Source organism: Momordica charantia (genome assembly GCF_013281855.1).
Source record: "Momordica charantia cultivar OHB3-1 chromosome 10 unlocalized genomic scaffold, Mcharantia_2.0 BLBB01000010.1, whole genome shotgun sequence".
In the NCBI taxonomy this organism is placed as follows: Eukaryota; Viridiplantae; Streptophyta; class Magnoliopsida; order Cucurbitales; family Cucurbitaceae; genus Momordica; species Momordica charantia.
In genome coordinates this window covers 17,622,053-17,637,570 of record NW_028275158.1, presented here as the reverse complement: position 1 = coordinate 17,637,570, position 15,518 = coordinate 17,622,053, and the positions used below count along the sequence as shown (strand labels likewise).

At 38.9% G+C, this 15,518-nt stretch overlaps 1 protein-coding gene across 1 annotated transcript; it reads right to left on the bottom strand.

Moving 5' to 3' along the window:
* Positions 1 to 1,586: 1,586 nt before the first annotated feature.
* On the bottom strand, positions 1,587 to 8,798 carry LOC148208714 (uncharacterized). The gene is given in 5 exon segments (XM_088119161.1): positions 1,587 to 5,014; positions 5,287 to 6,868; positions 7,225 to 7,371; positions 7,720 to 8,549; positions 8,630 to 8,798. Coding segments are annotated over 5 exon segments (6,156 nt in total).
* Positions 8,799 to 15,518: the final 6,720 nt, after the last annotated feature.

The window sequence follows — 15,518 nt, the reverse complement described above, 5'->3', positions numbered from 1 at the left end:
CACGTATGAAGGAAAAAATCAAAGGGGAGAAAAACTGTTTTTTTTTTTATCTTAAAATTAATTTAAAAAAAAAAACGAAAGCGAGTCGGACCAAATACGATGTCTACAGCTTGCCCCCCTTTGTGTATTCTTGCAGAAAAAGGGTAGACAAAGGCAAAAGACAGAGTATTGGGAAGGCGAGGAAAAAAAAACGGACCTGGCTTGACACAGGCTTCGACCACGATCTATCGGGTTTGATTTAACCAACAGAAAACTAAAAGGAAACAGACCTGGCTTCACACAGGCTTCGACCACGATCTTTGATCGGGTTCGATTTAACCAACAGAAAACTAAAAGGCAACGGACCTGGCTTGACACAGGCTTCGACCACGATCTATCGGATTCGATTTAACCAACAGAAAGCTAAAAGGCAACGGACCTGGCTTGACACAGGCTTCGACCACGATCTTTGATCGGGTTCAATTTAACCAACAGAAAACTAAAAGGCAACGAACCTGGCTTGACACAGGCTTCGACCACGATCTTTGATCGAGTTCGATTTAACCAACAGAAAACTAAAAAGTGACGGACCTGGCTTGACACAGGCTTCGACCACGATCTATTGGGTTCGATTTAACCAACAGAAAACTAAAAGGAAACGGACCTATCTTGACACAGGCTTCGACAACGATCTTTGATCGGGTTCGATTTAACCAACAGAAAACTAAAAGGCAATGGACCTGACTTGACACAGGCTTCGACCACGATATATCGGGTTCGATTTAACCAACAAAAAACTAAAAAGAAACGGACCTGGCTTGACACAGGCTTCGACCACGATCTTTGATCGGGTTCAATTTAACCAACAGAAAACTAAAAAGTGACGGACCTGGCTTGACACAGGCTTCGACCACGATATATCGGGTTCGATTTAACCAACAAAAAACTAAAAGGAAACGGACCTGGCTTGACACAGGCTTCGACCACGATCTTTGATCGGGTTCCAACATAAAACTAAACAAGCTTGCTTGAGCAAAAATGAGTCGTCATAAAATTCTCTGCCATAGGGCTTTTTGGAGACTTCTCCAAGGCAAATGCATGAAATGACGCATGAAACGGTGCATGAAATGTGCGTTTGATGCATGATGATAACAGGAAAATTTGTCTTGGATGCAAAAATAGAGTGAAATCACTTGCTTTTATAAAAACTTGGGATTGTTCAGATAGCTCGATCACCGCATTTCGCTTTCCTTCAAAAATACTTTTAACTGGATCGAGAGTAACCAGAACAAATGGGACGACGACTTTGCCCTGATAACTTTGTAATGTCGTACTTGCCCCAATGTTCCAGAGAACAAAATATCCCTCAGGCTTCCTGTGCCCCTATGTTTGATTTCGAGTAACGCATAGCCTTGGAGACGTGAAAAAGCTACCGTCCTTCGTATATAGAAAGAGACGAATGGAGACCAGACTTTATAAATGACAAGAGACACACGTCTCAAAGATGTGGTTTAAATTTATAGGCTATAATAGAGAATGGATACACAAAACTGCCTTTCAAGCATAATACTGAGATCAAAGTGAAATTTTTTGAAATACATCATAAACTATGCATAATATTTTCGAACATGATCTGAGTTGACTGGATTTAAAAATTCAGTGCCATCCATGTTGGCCAGAACTAGTGCTCCTCCAGAGAAAGCCTTTTTCACCAAAAATGGTCCTTCATAATTCGGGGTCCATTTGCCTCGATGATCTTTCTGTAATGGGAGAATTCTTTTTAGAACTAAATCTCCCTCTCTAAACCTTCTTGGGTGCACGTTCTCGTCATAGGCTTTCATCATTCTGCTTTGATAAAGTTGTCCTCTGCATAATGCCGTCAACCTCTTTTCTTCTACAAAGTCTAGCTGCTCATAACGTCTTTGGACCCACTCAGCCTCTTGTAACTTAGCTTCCATGATAACTCTCAATGATGGAATTTCTACTTCAATAGGGAGAACAACTTCCATACCATAAACTAAAGAAAATGGCGTTGCCCCAGTTGAAGTACGGACTGAGGTGCGGTAACCATGTAAGGCAAATGGAAGCATTCCATGCCAGTCTCTGTAAGTTACAGTCATCTTTTCAACTATTCTTTTTATGTTTTTGTTGGCGGCTTCTACTGCACCATTCATCTTAGGTCGATAAGGGGTTGAGTTGAGATGTTTGATCTTAAACTGCTCACAGAGCTCACTCATCAATTTGTTGTTCAAATTCCTTGCATTATCGGAAATTATGGTTTCAGGAAGACCATAACGACAAATAATTTCCTTCTTGATGAATTTGACTACAACTCCTTTTGTCACATCTCGGTAAGAAGCTGCTTCTACCCAATTAGTAAAATAATCTATGGCTACCAAAATGAATCGATGCCCATTTGATGCTTTAGGTTCGATAGGTCCTATCACATCCATGCCCCACATAGAGAAAGGCCAAGGAGCTGTCAAAGTATGCAAATGAGAAGCAGGAGCATGAGTCTTGTCCGCGTAAATTTGACATTTGTGACATTTTCTTGCATATTTAATACAATCTGTCTCTATAGTCAGCCAGTAATAGCCAGCTCTTAAAATTTGTCTAGCTATCATGTGTCCATTTGCATGAGTGTCACACACTCCTTCATGAACTTCTTCCATAATCCTATTGGCATCTCTTCCTTCGACGCACCTTAGGAGAACCATGTCATGGTTTCTCTTGTACAGTATCTCTCCGTTTAAGAAAAACTTCATTGCCAACTTGCGAAAGGTGCGCTTATCATTTTCTGAAGCATTTGGTGGATACTCTTTACTGTTTATATATTGCTTGATGTCATGAAACCAGGGGTTACCGTCGGGTTCTTCCTCAATGCTCATACAAGAAGCTGGGACATCTCTCCTCCCAACTTTAATCGGACAGACATCCTCATTGAGTTCTAAATTGAACATCACCGCTAATGTGGCCAATGCATCTGCTACTTGATTATTTTCTCTTGGCAAATAATCAAATGACATTTCATCAAATTCTTGTGACAATTCTGTTATGAGTTGTTTGTAAGGCAACAACTTAACGTCTCTTGTTTCCCATTCTCCTCTTAGTTGATGAATTACTAGCATAGAATCCCCAAAAACTTTAAGTTTCTTAACCTTCATATCAACAGCAGCTTGGACGCCCATCGAGCATGCTTCATACTCGGCCATATTATGTGTGCAGTCAAAACATAATCTAGCGGTAAGAGGGTATAGTTCCCCTTTGGGTGATATCAAAATAGCCCCAATCCCATGACCTAACTCGTTAGAGGCACCATCAAACATCATGGTCCAAGTTTGCGGGTCTAAACTTTCCTCACTTGCAGTTATGGTGGAGATATACTCATCTGGAAAATCGAACTTTACCGGTATATAGTCATTTATAGGTTGTTGAGCTAGGTAGTCGGCCAAAGCACTCCCCTTAATAGCCTTTTGAGTCACATAAACAATATCATATTCGGACAAGAGGACCTGTCACCTTGCAATTCGACCCGAGAGAGACGACTTTTCAAAAATGTACTTTATGGGGTCCATCTTTGAAATGAGCCATGTGGTATAATACAACATGTATTGTCTTAGACGTCGAGCAACCCAAGCTAGAGCACAACAAGTTTTTTCTACTTGAGAGTATCTAGTCTCGCAATCGGTGAACTTCTTACTTAAATAATATATAGCTTGTTCTTTCCTGCCTGAATCATCATGCTGCCCCAGTACACATCCCATTGAGTTTTCAGTCACTATGAGATACAAAATAAAGGGTCGTCCTGGAGTTGGTGGCACAAGAATTGGAGGGTCTGTCAAATACTGCTTAATCTTATCTAATGCTGCTTGACAATTTTCACTCCATACCCCATCGTTGTTCTTGCGGAGCAATTTAAAGATGGGTTCGCAAGTTGCTGTTAAGTGAGATATGAACCTTGCGATGTAGTTGAGTCGTCCTAGAAATCCTCTGACTTTTTTCTGCGTCTGTGGAGGTGGCATCTCTAAGATTGCTTTGACTTTATCCAGGTTAACTTTAATGCCTTCTTGGCTTACTACAAAACCAAGGAGTTTTCCAGTGGTTGCCCCAAATATGCATTTGTTGGGATTGAGTTTCAATTTGAACTTCCTCAATCGATCAAACAGCTTCCTTAAAATAGTTGTGTGCTTCTCGCCTTGTTTTGACTTGGCAATCATATCATCCACGTAAACTTCAATTTCTTTGTGCATCAAGTCATGAAAGAGAGTAACCATGGCACGCTGGTAGGTTGCCCCAGCATTTTTTAGCCCAAATGGCATAACTTTGTAGTAGAAAGTTCCCCATAGCGTAATGAATGTGGTTTTTTCACGATCCTCAGGTGCCATCTTGATCTGATTGTAGCCTGAGAACCCATCCATAAAGGAGAAGGTTGAGAACCCAGCAGTATTATCAACCAGCACATCGATATGAGGAAGCGGGAAGTTGTCTTTTGGACTTGCACGATTCAAGTCTCTATAATCAACACACATTCTTACTTGTCCATTTTTCTTTGGTACAGGGACAATGTTTGCCACCCACTCAGGGTAATTAGATATCGTAAGGAACCCTGCATCGATTTGCTTCCTTACTTCATCCTTTATCTTGATCAACATATCTGGCCTCATTTTCCGTAACTTCTGTCTCACCGGCTTGAACTTTGGGTTGATCTGCAATTTGTGCACTACGATGTCTGTATCTAAACCAGGCATATCCTGATAGGACCAAGCAAAAACATCAGCATACTCATGAAGTAACTCTATCAACTTTTTGCGACTCTCTGAAGACATATGAGTGCCTATTTTAATCTCTTTGGCTTCGGCTTGTGATCCCAAGTTAAGTGTCTCAGTTAATTCTTCATGGGGTCCCAACATTTTTTCTTCTTCTTCTAGCATTCTCAATAACTCAGCAGAGGGCTCGTCATCTATCAGATTCAATATTGTATATAGGTGTATCGAGCTCGTATTTCGAATCATTATCGCATTCAATCTCAGTATTACTGTTTAAGACATAATAAAGGAAAAAAAAAACAGAAATAAATGAATAAATTGGCCCAGAGAATAGTAGAGGAAAGAAACAAAGTGAATGAACTCAAACTTTATTGATATGGAAGAATTATAAACAAATAATAGATCTGGATGGAATGTACAGGAAATAGAAAATTAATTTAATTAATTAAGAAAATGAGGGGAAGGAAAAAAAATAATTACTTTGATTTATTATTTACAAAAGACGGTAGCTCTAACACGCTCCAATTGCTGAGCTCGAAACCGTCTGGGCACGGGTAGACAAAAGGTCTGACTTGCTCTCTTTCTTCTGTCACTGCTGCCACTACAGAGCTCCCATCGTACTCCTGATGGATTGTGCCGGCACTTCTGAAAGAGTGGCTGAGAGGTGGAACAGTCCTCCTAGGGTAATCACGCTCCTCATTCTCAAATCTTGAGAGGCGTTTTGCTTTTTCCAGACTTCGCACTCTAATGATGTCGCCTCTACTTGGTTTATACCCCAACCCGAACTTCTTTGTATTCTTAGCCATCCTCAGCAGTTTGTCTAAGCTCTCATTGTCTCCTTTAAAAGCGGTCTCTAAAAGTCGTGGCTTAGGTCTTCCAAACTTCCCATGTAAAGTTGTAGCATTTGCAATCTCGAATGATTGGAATGAAGACTCAAAAGCTTCTTCTGCTGCTTCAACGTATGGCATCGAAGCAAGCCTTGAGACTAGAATGTCTTCTTGTCCCGATATGATCACTAACTTTTGGTCAACCGCAAACTTAATTTTCTGATGTAAAGTGGATGGAACTGCTCCTGCTGAATGTATCCACGGTCGCCCCAACAAGAAACTATAAGTTGATGTGATGTCCATAACCTGAAATGTTATGTCAAAGGTGCAAGGACCTATTTGGATCGGGATCTCAATATCCCCAACAACAGCGCTGCGAGCTCCATCGAAAGCTCTTACTATCACAGTACTAGGTCTCATATGGGACATATCAACGGGTAACTTCTCTAGCGTGGATCTTGGCATTATGTTTAAAGAAGATCCATTGTCCACAAGAACTTTTGCTATTAGGAAGTTTTTACACTTAACTGAGATGTGGAGAGCTTTGGTATGTCCTGTACCCTCTGGTGGTATCTCCTCATCTGTAAAAGTGATGGAGCTAGATGCCGTTATATTCCCCACAACGTTGCTCAAATTATCCACTGTGATGTCTTGTGAAACGAAAGCCTGCTTCAAGACTTCCAACAGTGTATTCCGATGTGCTTCAGACGATAACAGTAAAGATAATATAGAGATCTTTGCTGGTGTCCGACCTAATTGTTCAGTAACTTTGTATTCACTTTGCTTCACTAGCTTTAGAAACTCTTGAATCTCTTCTTCGAACACATGTTGTTTAGGACTTACATCCTTTACAACAATTGCCTCCACCAGTTCATCATGGACATCCTCATGGAGTTTGGCCTTCCCTTTCTTATCCTCTTCCACTTTCTCCTTCTTCTTCTCACTTGCTTTCTCTTTATTCTTTTCACTTGTAGTTTCACTCACGCGCTTTAGCAGGCTATCTGGTGTATAACATCTCCCAGTTCGTGTCAAACCTCCCACTCCGGTAATATTGTCAACTGGGAGTGGAGGAGATGATACATCTTGCCCTACAGTTACCTTGCACTCATATTTCCAAGGCACTGCTTTGGAACTTTTATACTCGAAAGGAGCTGGGACCGTGATAGTGATTGGTTTTCGACTGCAGCTGGGTGCATCTGGCTTTTCATTGTAAAAGATGGTGAGACGTTTTGGCTTAAGAGCATCACTTGAGCCTTCAGCAACTGAGACATCCTCCACGACATTTATCCCTTTCTTCTGGTGAGAATTTGCAACAGTAAGAATTTTTTAGTCTAACAACTCTTGAACTAATCATCCGAAAACTGTTGCATTGCTCTAGGGCGTGACCTTTTGCCCCAGCGTGGAACGGGCACGTCAGACTTTCATCATACCCTTTATACTTGAGGTTTGGACATAGGTATTCCACTGATACATATCCACTACCCAAGAGAATTTCGAATAGTTCCTCCATAGGGGTTGTAATATCGGCAACCTTACTCTTCGACTCGATCTCTTGGCATTCGATTGCATTTATTTGGACATTCTGATGATTCGGCAGCGGATTATTACTTACATCAGGCCCATTTTCTTTTTTAAAGTTCTAACCAACCTGCCTTGATCAAAGCTTGAACCCTGTATTTCAATGCAGTGCAGTTCTCTATTGAATGCCCTATGGCTCCTGTGTGATAGTCACAACGAGCATTTGCATCACACCATCTTGGGTATGGAGGCTGGATCGGATCTACAGGTACATGTGCCAGCTGATTATTTTGAAATAACTGAGGCAGAAGCTCAGTATAAGTCATGGGGATTGGGTCAAACTGGGTCTGTTTACGTTCCCCTCTATTATTCTGCTGACCTTGAGTATAGAATGTATTATGCTGCTGACCCCTAGGTTGGAAATTTTGACTGGTTGGGGTAGGTTGGAGATTTTGACTGGCTGGGGGTCAAAAATTTTGGGAAGCATAAGGGGAGTAATGTGAAGTTGCATTATTCACAAATGGTTGATTATACCCGTATGGCGTTGGGTAATAATACGGAGTGTATCGCGGTGTCCGACCATACGGTTGTTGCTTCCAAGAGTGTCGATCTGCTCCCACCATTTGCACCTCACCTTCCTTCTTCTTGGAATGACTTGTCTTCTTTGCGGCCAATGGCTCATCGGCAGTACTGGTTATTCGCCCATGTCTAACCCCGTATTCGATCCTTTCTCCGATGGCCATAATATCAGAGAAATTTGTGGAAGCGCTTCCTACCATCCGATCATAGAAAGGATGTTTCAGGGTATTGATGAACATGGCAGATAGCTCCTTATCTGTTAAAGGAGGTTGGACTTGAGCTGCCGTGTCCCTCCACCTTTGAGCATATTCCTTAAAGCTCTCTGTACTCTTCTTCTCCATCCTCTGTAAATCTAAGCGATCTGGAGCCATGTCTATGTTATGCTTATATTGTTTTAGGAAGGAGTCGGCCAGATTCTTCCACGAGCCAACATGAGAGCTATCTAACTGCATGTACCAACGAGAGGCCGGACTAGATAAACTATCTTGAAAGCAGTGTATCAACAATTTGTCATTTTGGACGTACGCTGCCATCTTCCTACAGTACATTATAAGATGATTCTTAGGACAAGAAGAACCATCGTACTTCTCAAACTCTGGCACCTTGAATTTTGGAGGGATGACTAATCCAGACACCAAACACAATTGTGAGGCATCGATGTTGCCAAAAACGTCTGTCCCCTCTATTGCTCTTAATCTTTCCTTCAGAACTTCGAACTTCTCGTTACTGGGGGCATTTTGTCCGACTGGGTCTGTCTTGGCTGGGAGACCACCTAGGTTAAGGACTGTAGGGGGTGACATCATTTGCTCTGGCTCTCGAAAAATGATGTTGGTTGGGATTTGCTGAGCTCCCTTAACAAAGGGATGCAGATACTGACCAACTGGGACATCATACAGAGGGTTGTACGTTGTATATTGTGGCATGAAACCCTCTGCCACAGGCCTAAGAGGTGAACCGTACCCAGGTGGATAAGGCGGGGTTTCTGCGACTCATGGATAGGGTTGCTAGATGTAGCAGGATCTGCAGCCGCTTTGCCTTTTTCCAACGCGAGAAGGATGACATCTAACTTTTCTCGCAACTCCTCAATATCTTTCCCTGTTTTCTCCTGCTCGGCTTTTTGATCTTCCATCATTAATCTTGCCCTGCGTCTGGTACGGTAAGTGTGATGTGGTGCCAGTGAGCGAGCTATCTTGAACAATCCCTTTTGTTTTTTAGAAAAATAGAAGACAAAAGAAAGAAAGAAAACCATAAATAAATAAGTTCGTGACTTTATTATAATTGGATAAATAAATAAATGAAGATTACAAGAACAAACAATTATGCCAAATTTGAACCCCAATGCTTAAATCATGGAATTGAAAGTACATTAAAGCAGAGTGTCAATAAAACTGTCCCCAATGCTCTAGATCTCGTCGAAGTTTGCCCAAGAACTTGAGTGTGCTTTTGCCATTCGGCTGTGTAGGGGCAATGGCAGATGTGAGAGCTCGTGCCTCTTCAGCTAAACCATCTGCCCTACAGGCTGCCTGTCTGACTTGGGTGAGTACATGTTCTGAATTATGACGCAACAATGTGTTATCGCGCCTTACATGGTCTAATTCATACTCCACTTGGTTGTATTGTTCCTTGATATGGGCATAATCATGCATTAACTCATCAGCAGCATTCTGGGTTTTGTCGAGACGGCTTGAAAGCGCCTGAACAGTTTCCCTTAATCTTTGATTTTCTTGAGCATACTGAGCTAACTGTACTTCTTTCTCCTCCAGCACAATGGCTTTTTCACGAAGGGACATGATTTTTGTTTGTAGAGAAGACATTTGTTGTGATATTTGATTGTCTCGTGCCCTCAAGGCTGCTTGTGAGCTCTCTTCGTACTTTCTTCTGTTAGGATCCCGAACCTCTACTTCTAGCGGTCTGTTTTCTTTCCCCTGGCAACCGACCTCCCTTCTTGCCTGCTGTAATTCCAGCTCAATGTTTCGAGGTAGATTTTGATTGAATCCTAGTTGTAGTCTTTCTTTAGCTGATGTGGGGTTCCCTTCTCGCAGCTCGTATTCTATCCTGCGAACCTTCCGCTGAGTGGATTGATTTGGGCTCATTCCAGAAAGAATTCTCCTAGTGGGAACCTCTAGCTTTCCTTTGCCCTTGTCGGTTGGTAGGAGAACCACAGTTTTTCCTCTACTCGAATGCCACTGTCCATATCCTTCAAATATATTATCGTGGTAATTGCCACTTTGGATTCTGACAATCGTCTTCCACGCCTTTACGACCTCCTGAATTTGTTTTTGCAAAACCCAAATATCATAGGCAAATTCAGAGTTTCTTAAGTCATGTGTGGCGGGGATAACTGACGTACCCATATCTGACGCAGTACCATTAATGGGGCATAAGATACACATCCCCATGGACCCAATAACAGCAGACTGTGAAATTTACCACACCTATACATCATAGGTTTGGTTGACATCCATCGGGCTTTCCACTCTACGTCTTCTGGCCTTAGTCCTGCAAAGAAAATGCTCCACTCTTCTTTTCCTGGGTGAATTTGACTCCAATCTGCTTGGTTGAATTCAAGGATGAGATTTTGTAATCTACTCCACGATCTTGAAAATTTGACCTGAGGACTCTTGAACTCTGGTGGACAATTTATATGGACTGAGGATCCAAATGTATAGCAGCTGAGCACAGCCTATAAATTTCCCCTACTCCTCGTGATCTGCAAAAATTTAGTGCTCGGAAGGTTTCTGCCAGGATGGTATTACGAGATTAACCCCCATTTCTACCTTGACAAATAGCTTGACCACCCGCTCTTCACGTACCCACTAACTTTAGGGAATAAAACCAAGTTAAATAAGCACAGAGCTAAGCGATAGCTCCCTTTCTTCATTAACGAACCTCTGCTGAAGACTCAGGATATATTCTATCGGTAAGCATGTGTTTTCTCCCTTCCTTTTCACATGTTTTTCAATCTCACCAACAGATATCTTCCCTACAAGCAGCGATACTGCCCTTTTCAATGTAAACCCACCATCATAGGAATAAACCTCAATTTTTCTTGCAGTGGTATTTGTAAGAGGGTGTGGTATTCCTTGATAGTTGGGGTTATATCCATTGAGCTAAAAGTAAAGCATCTATAGGCCGGATCCCAATGTTGAACTAATGTTCTCAACACTGAGAAGTTTACTCGCACGTACAGGAGCTGCGCTATGTGGCCATATTTTTTTATGAACTGGGTCTTTTATCTGGTCTTAAACCCTCCCATAAACGTTTCAAGGTATCCAACTGATTTTCTGGAAACGTTACATTTTGAAATGGCATGATTACATTCTGTGATAATGCGTCACCATGAGTATGTTGCATGTTCTCTGACCATTGACGGACAATTTATTGGTCTTGCTCTCTCCACTCTTGGGTAGGAACCTTACTGGAACTCATGCTTTAATTTACTGTCAATATTAATGATTTAAGACTTAGGTCAATTTTGGTAAAATTGAAAGAAAATAAATTTAAAGGGAAAGTTGCGAAACTCTTTTTTTTATTGTTGTAAAAAAAACGATTATTAAGTGAGAGAATGTATGAGACTCTTTTAAACAAATCACTTTATTAACACCAACAGAAACAAACTAAACAAAAAAATAAAAATAAATAAATAGCAGAAATCTGATGCTAAAATGAGTGTAAAGTTAATGCCTACACAACCTAGAGGGAAGCGGCCCCCAAATCTTCCATACGCTTGCGCGGTATGGTCAACTTGAGTGGAGAATTTCATGCGCCTGCACGGAAACCGAAATTCCACGAAGGTCACACTACTCAGTCTCCGATCTAATCTTAAAGGTAAAGCCTGGGTAGGAGGCTTGTGCATTTGTGCGAGATGCATATGATGCCAAACCAAATTAATAAATATAAAAAAAAACAAAGCGAACAAGAAAGGAAAAAAATAATAAGATAATAAATGACAAAAATAATGGCTTGACTCTCTAAAGGTCCCCAGCGGAGTCGCCAAGCTGTCGCAACGTCATCACGACTGACGCAGAGCGGCCGACGTCATCCCTAACGGGTCCTCTTTCGAGATTCGGTTCGAGTCGCCACCAATCATCTACGAGTGTGATTGGTCACCTATTTTTAAAAGTTGGTCTACGAAAACAGAATTTTGGTTCGGGAGTCGACTGAGTGTAGGGAAGGTGTTAGCACCCTACAACACCCGTTCGAAAACGGTACCATATTTTGTCAACAATTATCCTATTATACTTTGGTCCAAAAAGAAAAATATTTTTGTATTTGATTTTTAAATGTCCCAAATTTATTGGTTCATATTTTATGATAAATATATGAACCAACAAGCATGAGTGGCGCAAAGACCATTAGAAAAACAAATTATCACCTCGAGAATATTGGAAAGATCCAATTTCTGTCATTGCGATTTTCGAAATAATTATTTAGTAGAAAGGAAAAATTAATAAATGAAAAATAATTTTAGCGTAGGGGCCATGAAGACTTGAATTTGTGATGTGAGAGTCCATATACAAATTTCTTACCAATGTGCCAACATCCTAAGATATTACTTAATATTTTATATAAATGTTTTAAGATTTGAAATCTTATAAAAACGAAAGTTTTTTTTTAAATTGAAAAAAACATTTTATCTAAAATAGTTGTTTGGTAAAATAATGATATAAAAAAAATATTAATTTAGGCAAGCAAAGACTCGAACCTAAGACTTGTGAATTATTCCTAAGTAACCTATCACTATGCCAACACCATATGATACAACTTAGTATTAATTCTTATCATACAAATCTTTATTTTAAAAAAATGTTTAAAAAAAATAAAACTAAAAAAATAAAACTAAAACGAAAAATAATAATAATAATAATAATAATAAAATAAAAAAATTTATTTATTTTAGATTTGAAATTCCTCTAACAAACTTCCTTAAAACAAAAAAACATTTAAAACAACTTGTTTTTAAAATTAAAAAAAATTATATTTAAAACAAACTTATTTAAAAATAATCAAATCATATTTAAAAAACAAATTTATTTTAAAAATAATCAAATCATATTTAAACAAATCTATTTTAAAATATATCAAATCATATTTAAACAAATCTATTTTAAAATATACCAAATCATATTTAAACAAATTTATTTTAAAAATAATCAAATCATATTTAAACAAATCTATTTTAAAATATATCAAATCATATTTAAACAAATCTATTTTAAAATATACCAAATCATATTTAAACAAATTTATTTTAAAATATACCAAATCATATTTAAACAAATTTATTTTAAAATATATATATATATATATATATATATCAAATTTAAAACAAACTTATTTAAAACAAATAATAAAAAAAATCAAATCATTTCTAAAACAACCATTTTCGATACCACGTATTGCAGTGAGGAAATTCTAGGTGTGCCCGCGGGTCTGAAACCGTGAAGGAGCACTCGCGGGTCTGAAACCGTGAAGGAGCACTCGACGTCGGTTGTAGAACTTTGCGCTGGACTACTGTGGTGCAGGTTGGTCTGAACTTGTGATCACCGGGGGACGTGTGTAGTCTGTGTATCGTCGGGGTTGCCGGTCTGGGTGAAGAGGAAGAGAAGGTGATGGTAGAGAGAAAGAAGGAAGTGAATTCTTCTCTGTATGGGTTCTGTCTGTCTTTCCTCCCCACTGCAGCCCTCCTTAAATACACCTAAAACTAACGATAAAAAAGAAAAAGGGGAAGAGAAGAGAGAAAAAGAGGGAGGAGAAGAAGGGGAGGGGATACACGTATGAAGGAAAAAATGCGAGAAAAACTGTTTTTTTTTATCTTAAAATCAATTTAAAGAAAAAAAAAGAAAGCGAGCCGGACCAAATACGGTGTCTACAATCCCAAATATAATTTTAAAATAGCAACGTGACATTCAATAATGGATCAAAATTTATCATTTAACAAATGCATCTTTTCGAAATTTATAAACAATATATAACATGTGTGTGAATCGCCGAAAAATAATAGGTAACATTTTACCAGAATATTGTGTGTTTCAACTCCATATTCTGGTAAAATAATCGAAATAATAATTATGATTTTGTTTTGATCAAATAATCGAAATATTTGTGCTAAATAATCAAAATAATAATTTCGGCCAATAATTTTGATTTTTTGAATTTTGTGTCAAATAATTAATCCTGTTGAAAAGTTTTGATTTACCTGGCCAAATTTCTACTCATAATTTTGAATTGGATTAGAAAAATTTAATAAGGTATGACGTGTCATCCTTCTTTGACTTGGTTGATCCCATAAATTCTATGACTGAATTATCGCTCGTGATTTGAAGACTTTAGAGATATTTAGAGATACATTATCTTTCATTTGGGAAATTACATAATGTCAGCTTATTAGCTTCATAGCACTATGCACAATGAAGCCAACCATCCGAGTATTTTTTATTTTATTTTTTTTGGAAGAAATATATATGTTCAATCTGATCAATTTTGATATGGATTCCATCAATTTTTTGAGTGGTATAATATTTTATAATTGTGAAGACGTTTAATCTTGATTCACCATCCTTATTTGATAAAAAGATTGTTCAAAGATCTCAATTTCCACCCTGCCATTCTTATTTGATTTAGATCCAAAAAAAAAAATGCCAAGATCAACACTCTCCATGTAGAGTAAAATTTGAGTTCGAGTAAAATTTGAAATTTTGGATTCTATTCAAATTTTAACTTTTGGAGTAAATTTCTGATTCTACACAAATCTGCTTCAAGGAGTTTACACCACCATTTAATTTGCTGCTCAATGCGTATCTCTTGTAGCTTGCTCATACCTACTTTCAACGGATCAACAAAACTTTCTACTGCACCGTGCGTGGATTTGATGTTTCTGGTCGTTGGAGACAGTTCGTTGGAACTTTCGAAATATCCGTTGACATCGACATGTCTGTAAAATCGAGACTTCAACATGTCACATCGATATTTCCAACCTTGCCTAAAAGAAGTAGCCGTTATTTTTATCTGCGCCCGTCCTCTGTTGGAGCTCGAAGACTATGCAATTTTCTCTCTTCTTTTATAAATATATATATTTTTTCTTTTAAACTTGGCGGCGACTACACCTTTTTTTCTTTCTTTCTTCAGAATGCGGTAGCTCTGCAAGCTTAACTTTTAAATTTTTTATTTAGTTTTTTTTTTTAATTTCATTTGTTTCTTATTTTAGTTATTATATATATATATATATTTTTTGCTTTCCCCCTTCTTTTTTTTATCTTCATTTTATGTTTCTCCCTTTTCTTTTCTTTTCTTTTTTTCATTTATGTTTTCTTTTGTTTTTTAATGCTGGTTTTTCTTCTTTCCACTTTGACCTTCACTTTTTGTCTTAACTCTTTTTCTTTAACTCTCCTTTTTCTAAATGTACTACCATTTTTTTTCTCTCTTTTTAACGATTTTTCTTTTATTTCCAGCGGTTGAAGATCTTCGAGAATAGTCATATTGCTACAACATCTTCGCCAAACACTAAGCGGCTGCAACATGCATCTTCACCAACTACCAAGCAGTTGGACTTCATGTGATTTCATTAATGAGTAGGTAACGCCTTTTCCGCTAGTTGAGGTGTTCCTAGGTCAGTAGTGGTCACCTTCGTTTGCCTTGCAGTGATTTGATTTCATTGCTAAGTATGTTTATGCAAAAAATATGACGGGGTATGACCTGGTCAAGGTCGGCCACAAGGAGAGCTCGACCTACTCCAAGTATGACCGTCGGGAGAGCATGACCTGCTTTTCAGGTATGACCGCAAGAAGAGCTTGGGTTTCCTTGGAAAGGGATGACCAGCTCAAAGGGTCAAGGTCGGCTGACTGGGATG